The sequence below is a fragment of the Mya arenaria genome, chromosome 10 (genome assembly GCF_026914265.1).
Source record: "Mya arenaria isolate MELC-2E11 chromosome 10, ASM2691426v1".
In the NCBI taxonomy this organism is placed as follows: domain Eukaryota; kingdom Metazoa; phylum Mollusca; class Bivalvia; order Myida; family Myidae; genus Mya; species Mya arenaria.
The window spans coordinates 16,053,974-16,063,740 of record NC_069131.1 but is presented as its reverse complement, the minus strand read 5'-3'; the positions used below and the strand labels follow the sequence as shown (position 1 = coordinate 16,063,740).

Below are 9,767 nucleotides of genomic sequence, written 5' to 3'. Positions count from 1 at the left end.
ATGAGCTATTTTCCGACATGAATAACAGACATACATAACATATCAAATAAAAATAACAATGAGCTTGTGACCTGGAAATAATAACACAACACTTAACACTCAACATCAACTTGATGATAGTGTTTGACAAAGCAGCACCGCAGTAAATTTTAGTCAAACGGGTAGGCTAAACGTGATGATAGTATTGGGTCAAGCTGCACCGCAGCATTGTTTAGTCAAACGAGTAAGCTAAACGTGATGATAGTATTGGGTCAAGTTGCACCGCAGCATTGTTTAGTCAAACGAGTAAGCTAAACGTGATGATAGTATTGGGTCAAGTTGCACCGCAGCATTGTTTTGTCAAACGGGTAAGCTAAATTTGATGATAATGATGGGTAAAGAAGGACCGCAGTATTTTTAGTCAAACGGGATGAAAGTGTTTGGTCATGTACACCGACGTTACTTGAAGTCAAATGGGTATGCTAAATTTGATTATAGTGCAGGGTTATGTAGAACCGGATTAATGTTTGCTAAAACATTTGGATCCGATGTTGCATTCGGAACTCCTCGGCCATTTTTTCAAAAACAACCTCGGATGTATGCCGGTACATCTGTTGAAGTAGTCCGTATTTTTTTTTAATAAAAACATTAATAAAATGTAGTGTTTAAGAGTTGTATTCATTGCTCTCAGTTTAAATTGATTGCCAGTGAAGTGTATTATTGCAAACATAATTACGATTCCCAAGAGTTAAGTCATAAATTTTAACTACTAAATAAGATTACTACGCGATCTATTTGCAGCGGACTTAAACGTACCACTTTTTAAGTATGTAAACCATCCATATACATCCGAGGTTGTTTTTGAAAAAATGGCCGAGGAGCTCCGAATGCCGATGTTGATGAGTTTTTCTCGTAACTTGGTTGAATTTGACCCAATCACTAATCTGTCTCGAAACATCTCGTCTGTATTAGTAAAATGTAACCCTTTGTGCATATCGTCGAGTTATGAAGGAATCAATTGTGTCGTTTTGGGTTTGATTGAAGAATTTATATTGTGCACAAACAGGATTAAGTTGTTTCTGCTATATATACGCTCTGAATCTACCATAGAATGTACTATATTTTTGCATATAATTTGCGTCCGAAATGTCTTTCCGCGTCAGCAAATGACTCTTCCTTAATTTGTTGCCCATCCATGGCTGGAAATACGACACTTGTTTTTGTTCTGTTTTCGCCTTCAATGGTTCAGAGAACATCAGCTTCGCGTGACGCTAAAACTTTCGGAATGCTTCTGGCACATTTGTGGAATTCCCCTTAATTTATTACAGATTGTTTTAACAGTATTATTATTCTTTTGTTGCAAACGACTAAACAATACCAAATGTATTCAAGGTTACATGTAACAAATATTAACAGTAAAATAGGACCGTGCTTAAAAAATAACGATTTCACGCACTATAAAAATACAGTAACTTCGCCTGTCTTCGGGTCATATTCGGGTATATTCAAAGGGAAGTAACTACAGTGAAGTCAACCATATCGTTTACACCAGACCGCCGAAAATGTTGTCTGCTACACTTAAGAAACGACACACATTTATTTTCTTTCTTAACAATGTTCTTGTAAATCATTAAAATAATGTATAACGATTAATTAAACAAAAGGACAACCCTCTTTATACGAGTTGTTTTAATTATTCGGCCTCCCATGTCAAACCCGAAGAAATGCGTTTCATAAAGGTCGCCTCCTCCAGGGGTTTTGATGGGGGGATAAGGATCAGGCACCGGAGAAAAAAAGAGCTTAAACACATATTTGATCCTCAATTACGTCTTATCATTTATTGCTATGTATTGCCATTTCACTTATTTTACATACTATGTAATGATAATAAATTATATAAATTCCACTTACTTTGTTTAGGCAAGTTTAGACGCATTCGTGTAAAGTTCCGTAATGATGATTCACTGGCTTGGCACATTGCTGTTTTTTTTTTAAAGTTCTTGTTGACGAGAGTTTATTGTGAGGTCCTCTGAGACAGGTTAATTCAGGAAAATGATTTTCATGCGCACTGATGATGTATTATACAGCGTTATTAAACGATATTTTACACAACAGAGTTCTGCCAACAGTAACACCTCAATACTTGCAATATTGGCAAATTTAAGACTTTTCTTAGTTTTTTCTAGGAATATGACAGTTATGTAATTTACTGTTCAATTTTCTGCTATTTGTCTTGGCTTATTCTGGCAATGCTGTAAGCATTTGAAATGGTGGGTTAAGAGGATACTTACACAATTTGTTTTGCACAAGTGTTTATGATTCACACTGAATATCTAATAAACTTTTCGACATTTTATTCAATTTAGCGTGCTGGTTTGTTTATTTGGCGTCTGGGTCGCTGCGGTCGACCGAGGTTTTCGGCTGCTTGACTGGGCATGTGTGCGTCTGTTATACTGCGAGCATTTTTTATCTCGTGTTAATGAGGTGGTGCAGATTTCGCCTGAGTCTAGAACCGGTGTCCGTGTCAACTACATTCGTGCTGGATGGCGTGACCGAACAACTAGTGGTTTCCACCGATCGCCCTTTCTATACATATTTTCTTCAGGGTTTATTTAATTTAGAGGTTTCGCGCCTTTGTCATAAAATGGTATGTCTTTCCTTGCATTTCAACAACTGTTTGAGGGCATTTTCACACACTTTCTATTTCAAGAGATCTGATTCCATAGGTATTTTATCTCGTAATCGTTTATAAATGAGCATTTATGCGGGAGAATTATCGCATCCAGTAAGCGGCGTGTTCCGGTATTTCAAAAAGATCATGCTCTCGTCTCGTCCATTTTCATAAGCTTTACGTAACAGTGTTCTGATGATTCCGACATATCTTTCAACCACCTGACCATTGATGATGTTGGTGATGTCGTTGCCAGTTTGATTAAATGTTTTTTTTACAGTATTTTACACTGTTAAACGGCATGTCATCGGCTATAATTTGTTGCGTTTTTTTCAGGTGAGAAAGTCTGTCACATAAAATCTTAATCAGATTCACAGGAAATATAAAGCAACTGACCAGTGATAGCTGATGCTAAAATATGACTCGGGGAAATAACATTTAGACTTTCGACTAAACAAGCAGGCTTTTGTGTTCGATAAGCGGCAGTTTTAAGGGTCAATAACCCTTTTTTTCCAGGATAGAAACACTTGATATCAATGTGAGAAAATGAATGAAAGATATTTTAAAATTTCATAAAAGCTACGATTGACTTCTAACGATGAATCACACTTAAAAAAACTAAAAATGTCTATTTTTTCTACATAGTTTTGCTGTAGACGTCACAAATGCGTACATATGTATGGTTTACCATTGCGACCCATTTCACTGTAGAGGTTGATATGTATGTAATCGCATATTGTTGATTGCCAGACGTGGATGGTAGTTCTCGATTACCGCACGATATCCCTCATCCCAATGGTGATGAAGTTGTCACAATGCTATAATAGTCAATCATTACCCCATAGTTCGTACATTCGTGCTTTAACAGTTTCTATTGACACGCTTATCTATAACCAGAATACCGCATGTTTGAGAGTTCTTTATTGGCAACTTTTCAGCATTGTTACGTACATGGTCATGTATACCAAACAGCAGCAACAGCAGATCTTAACATATTGCTATTTCAAATGGGGTAAAGTAATTGACTATTGACTTCTCAACAACAACAACAACAACAACAACAACAACAACAACAACAACAACAAATATCTTTATTACACTCAGGTCATACATACATGACAACATGAGGACAAATAAGTTTAGTCAGCAGTGTCAATAGAAGCTTAATTATACTATTACGAAGAAGGGAGGCTTTGTCTCGAGTGGCGGGAATAAAATGGTTTTGTATTTTTTTCATGGTCATACATGTATCGAATTTATATCTTATCATGGAAAAGAGGGAGACAGTTATTTTAAATATCTTTACAAAATATGAGGGATAAAAGGGATATTCAATATAGTGCCAGATTTCAAAGTCTGTGCCTTGGACAAGCATATCGTAAAAATAAATTACAAACGTTATTGGGGAACTCAGTATAATTAATTTAATTTAACAAAAACCTAGAGAAATTACACTGGCTGACATGCGTTGCGTATTAAATGTTTCACAAATAAGGCTACTCTTGTCAATAGTTTAACATTTGTGCAAGTTAACAGTTCCTTGTATTTGATTGTATTTGTCCTATTGAAATAATAGGTTGGTAGGTATTTTCTTCTGACATTCGAAAAGGATGGGCAAACTAGTAAGAAGTGGTATTCATCACCAAGGTCTGACCTACAAATATGACAGTATCTTTCTGCGTAGTCAACATTATTATACCTTCCTATTTCTATCGGGAATTTGTGGTTCGCCATACGGAATTTACTCATAAAGAGTTTCAAATTAGGAGCAAGATTTAAAAAGTATTTTTCTAATTCGAGGGTTTCCTTGAACAGTGAGTAGATTTTGCCTTTAGAAGAATTATTCATTACAGAGTGCCAATCTTGTTTAAACTGGTCGATAAGGACTTGTTTAACACATTTATGTAAATTAGGGTTTATATTTGTAGATTGTTCTAACCATACATTTGAAAACCCAGTTTTATCTAAAATTGATTTGATGTGATCTGTCCATTTAAAAGATCTGGAATTATCATTTTGCATAGACTTACAGCAAATATGTGATAATTTAGTTTGTTTACCTCGAAGAATGGATATCCAGAATTTTATCATTTTACATTTTATGGTAATTTCTAATGGATATCGTCCAGTTTCACCATACAGCATATAAGCAGGCGTGCTCATTTTAGTTTTTGTTATTTTTCTGAGAAAACTAAGATGAACTTGCTCAATAATTTTTAGGTTTTCATAGCCCCATACCTCAGCAGAGTATACTAGTATTGGCAATATTGTATGGTCAAATAATTGTAATTGTAAGTCTGTCGGTATATCTAGATTGTAAATACGTTTATATAGTAAATGCATTGCCTTTTTGGCCTGTTCAACTAAATGTGTTTTTGCGTTAAGAAAACTTCCAGAGCTTGAGAAGAATACTCCTAGGTATTTATATTTAGTAACCGTTTCTATTATATTTTCTCCTATTTTGAAATTATAGCGAGTCGGCCTATTAGTGCCAAAAACAACTACCTTTGTTTTGCATTAACAATTTCGTTGTAATGGTATCACTTCTAATTTTCTCCTTAATACATGAACAATATGGTGGAGGGAATTTAATAAAACAATATTTATGCGAAGAGCTACAGAAACAAGCCCAGTAGTAAAAAGTTTAAACATAAACCCATGTCTATCGCTAGCTTATCGACCATAAATTACAGATGTATTTTGCCACCATAGTATGAAATTTCATTCGTGTTGATCCAACCCCTGTACTTCAGACCAATCCAGAAGACGTTCCAAATCTGTATTACATCAAGAGTGTTTATCATATATATATATGACGCATTTTTGCATACTGCTATATAGTCAAAAGACACCGATTTTCTGTCAATAAGTAAACTTTTGCTTTGTTTTATCTTTTACAACAATACTTTGCAAAATACCTAAACTTTGTATCACATGCATAAAACACTATAGGATTAACAACGCTGTTCAGAAAAGGCATGCGAAGGGCAGCTTGTACCATAGGAGAGAGTTCAAGGTCATAGTCCCGTGACGCACTTCGGAATGCGAAGATGGCAGCAAAATATGGCATAAAACATACGACAAAAACAACAGTAACGGCTAAAAGCATCATCACAATTTTCCTATCAAATCGTTGCTCTGATTTTGCCTTTCTGTATAGGCTTCCTTGTTCAAAATCTCCTAGATCTTTGCTAGAAGTTTTGGCTAACAGGTTGTCCTCAGATTTGCATGTCCTCAATCGTCGGAGGCGGGGCGAACTCGAGTTCCGGGATATTGCAGTGTTTCTATCCCACCGTATTGTGATGCTTTGGGACGTTTTCAGAACCTTTGATCTGATCTTTTGTGTTATGTTTCCCTCGAACGATATTGTAGCAAGGTCGAGAACAGTCATTATGGGTTCGTCGTCGTTAGTTCTGAAATACACATTTGGGCCTGGATTACGTCTTGCTGATCGCATGGTCTTCGTTTGACTTCTATGATCCCGTAATACTCTTAGTATCTTTCCATACATAAACACGAACGTTGTCAGTATTATAGCAAACGTAACGCCATCGATCACGTGTGATATCAAAACGACATTTTGAAGGCTTTCCTGAACTGAAGTAGTACAATAGTGCCCTTTGATGTACGACATATTGTTGTAAGTCCACGTAATATTCACACTTACAATGTCATAAATTATAAACACCCTTGTGGAAATAAAACTCGAAACGAAATAAGCACCAATTACGAACAGTTTTGCCGACTTGATACGGAGCTGCCATCCCTGTGGTTGACATATCTTTCTGTACCTGCAAATATACAACAAAATCCATCATTACTGTTATTACTTTAAATAGTGTTATCAATTATAAACAACTGTTTGCTTGATTGCAAATTTCGTAATTGTCTTAGATTGTCAACCAATTGCAGACATGTGAAAGGTAAAATTCATGGGCTTATACTGATTTATTTTACCTTTTTCCTTTAGTTGAAAGTTAAATTAAATAAAACACTCCCGAGTCTGTTTCCTTGACAAGAACAAGTGCTTCGCCCTTTTAGAGTGTCTTAAAGAACGCTAATCCGGTACAGAACGGCCACCACATAACGTTATTGCAACGTTGTAGCATCGTTACCGCTAACATTGTCCTAACGTTATGCCGAAACGTTGCCACAACGTTATATATGTGGAGGTTTCCTGAACGTTTTAACAACGTTATCTTGGCAACCATTACAGAACGCCATCATAACATTGAGACAAACATGCATTATAACGTTGTAACAGCGTTGTATGAGGTTGTGTTATTGGTTACCAAAGTAACGTTGTCACAACCCCCACATTCATTAAAGGCCTAGTTTAAGGAATGTTTGGCATGACAATCCCCTGCTGTGCATCTCCTACTAATTGCACTGGTGTCACAGTAGGGGCCATTTCCCTGTGTATTTGTTTTCTGACTCAGGGCCATTTAGGGTCCATTTCTTTAGTAAAACCTCGAAAACTGCACAGCAGGTTACTTAGATCAGAGATCTGATAAGACAATTATGCAATTGGATAAAGATCAATACACAGAAGTTGTGTACTATACACGATTTTTTGGGAGGGGGTCACTTAAAGAAGGATTTTAACTAGGCCTTTAAGAAGTGACAACGGGCATCACTTTACTACAAAGTTGTCACAACGTTATGTGTAAAGCGAAAGATGAAATTATGTTGATGATTCAACACATGTGTTATAATAAATTGCCGAAATGTGACTTTAAAATGTTAAAAGCACAGGAATCATTCTCACACTATTGTTAACATAACAAATCAAATGAATGTAAAATAAATAAGCCTATGGTATTTATATCACTCAATAACATAACTGATATTTAGTTTGAACGTGCTTGTATCAACTTGTTGAAAAGATCACTTAAAAAGTCTTAAATTATGCAACAAAGCAGTATTATATACCGTAAAGTTTATACTGTATACTGATTTTGATAAACAAAGTCTCTGTTTTTTTTGGAGGAAAGAAATTAATATATCAATACGAATCTAACGTTCTGAACCATGCACTTTATATGGTCGAGTTGAAATGTTCAAGACCTTAAGTAGAATAAACTTCATATACTTAATCATCCTGGTTCCATGAATGTAACAGTAACTTGCGGAATGTGCATTAATCAAGCAATGTAAAACACTAAAGTATGATGGAATAATACAAATATTGTTGACATGCCCATCATGTAAAATTTTAGAAGATGAGTTTAACTTCCTTTTTGAATGTTATCTGTATTCCGAAATAAGACAAATGTACCTACGCAGATGTTATTGTGGAAATCCAAGCATGTTTAAAACCATTGAGCTGTTCATGTCAAAGAATGTTAATATAAAAACCTCGCTGTATTGGTATATAGAGCGTTTAGCTAGAGAAAATAGAAAACAATTTACTCTGTAGCTTAAGCATGTATGCATAAATGACATTTTATTGTGTGAATGTCATCTGAAAACGTAAAAACTTTTGATATGTCAATGTCTAATTAATGTCTTTATTACATATACCATATTGTGTTCTTTCATGTATTGACTTGCCGATCGCCATGTATATATGAACCCGTATTTTTATTGTCAGTGATCAAGGATCATTTTCAACACAAAAACAACAAAAAACGTGTATAGTAAACAACCTGTGTTTTTATCTTAATCTAATTGCCTTATTGTCTTATCAGATATCCGATCTTGAGTATCCTGCTGTGCAGTCTTGGAGTTTTTTTTAATAGAAATGGACCCTATATGGCCCTGAGCCAATAAACAAATACACAGGAAATTGGCCCTACTGTGACATCAGTGCACTTAGCAGAAGATGCACAGCAGGGGATTGTCATGCAAAACATTCCTTAAAGTAGGCCTTTAACAATCTCGTTTAACATACTTTGTGTAATTTAAATTCACAAATTGTATATCAGAACGAGTAATATCTCACATAACTTAAATTACATAGGATCGCATATCTTAATTTAGATTATCAAAATTACTTTAATGTATGATTTTAAACAAAACACAGATGGAGTGTAATAAGTACAAACTATTACCTGTCTAAAGATATAAACCACAGTATCATGGCGGATGAAAGAACAATCACGTGGTTAATATAGTAGGCCCCTTTACAGAGAAACCGGTTTGTATGATCTATGTCCACATACAACGCCCCGATTGTTGTGTTAATTAACAAACACGCAAACAAATCAAATACACCTATTGCAGTTATGAAAACTGTTGTTGATCGCTTTTTCGGTCTTGAAGCGTAATATGTTATAGTCAAGATATTTCCAACAATTCCAGTTACACTTTGAATTATTATCCATACAATCAGAGGGATGTATTTTCTCAAATGGTCTTTTGCAGCGCTCTCCAAAGTATCCTTGTTGATACCAGACAAATGGCTGCGAATCATGCTGAGAACACTTTTTTATCAAAAGTAATGAATTCAGAACCTAACAATTCACAAGTTTTAAGCGATTAATGTGTATGACTATAATAAATTATGTATATTGTTAAACCTTGTTTTAACAATCAAAGGAAAGAAATGTCGAACAATTGCGATTCGAAAGTTACTCATACTTTTAGTTATCAATATTGTGTCAATATACGACAATGGAAACAAACACAATGTCTCACGCAAAGTCAATGGCATGTGGTTTATACCATGACCTCGGGCTCGTTCGTTCTAAAAAGTAAAAAATGTAGTTTGTAGATGCTATAGATATGTACATACATAAATCTCGAACAAAGCTTAACATAATTATATTCCAGTGCTTCCATTTTAAGAATGTTCAAGCCACAAGAAGAGTTTGATGCTTTGAAAAGAACCTAACTGATTTTATTAAAATATATAGCAAGGATAAAATAATGAGCATTCAAATATGCTTCTAAAGGCCATACAAAATAAATTTAAAGTTTACAATCTACTGAAAACAAACAACCGTCGATAAAACACCACAACGTTACCAATTGTTCAACTTCTTTAAAATCGGTGTGTGTGTATACCACATGATAAATTGCTTACTTTGGAAGGCAACATTTTGCTTCGAATGAAGACTTTAAACAAAGATAACTTCACTATTTCTCCACCATTTTAAATGAAACATAGCGCAGT

General features: G+C 35.0%; 1 protein-coding gene across 1 annotated transcript; it reads right to left on the bottom strand.

Annotated features, from left to right (window-relative positions):
* Positions 1–3,747: 3,747 nt before the first annotated feature.
* On the bottom strand, positions 3,748–9,119 carry LOC128205714 (G-protein coupled receptor 84-like). Its single transcript, XM_052907623.1, has 2 exons — positions 8,704–9,119; positions 3,748–6,441 (listed from the first exon to the last, which is right to left on the bottom strand). The coding sequence occupies exons 1-2, from the start codon at positions 9,063–9,065 to the stop codon at positions 5,538–5,540; spliced, it is 1,266 nt and encodes a 421-aa protein (XP_052763583.1). The 5' UTR covers positions 9,066–9,119; the 3' UTR covers positions 3,748–5,537.
* Positions 9,120–9,767: the final 648 nt, after the last annotated feature.

What these genes read in the sequence shown, in the direction of transcription:
- LOC128205714 (XM_052907623.1), bottom strand. Translation starts at nt 9,065, where the DNA reads ATGATTCGCAGCCATTTGTCTGGTATCAACAAGGATACTTTGGAGAGC. An exon ending in TGGTTTATATCTTTAGACAG is followed by an intron (nt 6,442 to 8,703) that starts GTAATAGTTTGT and finishes GTATATTTGCAG; the next exon opens with GTACAGAAAGATATGTCAAC.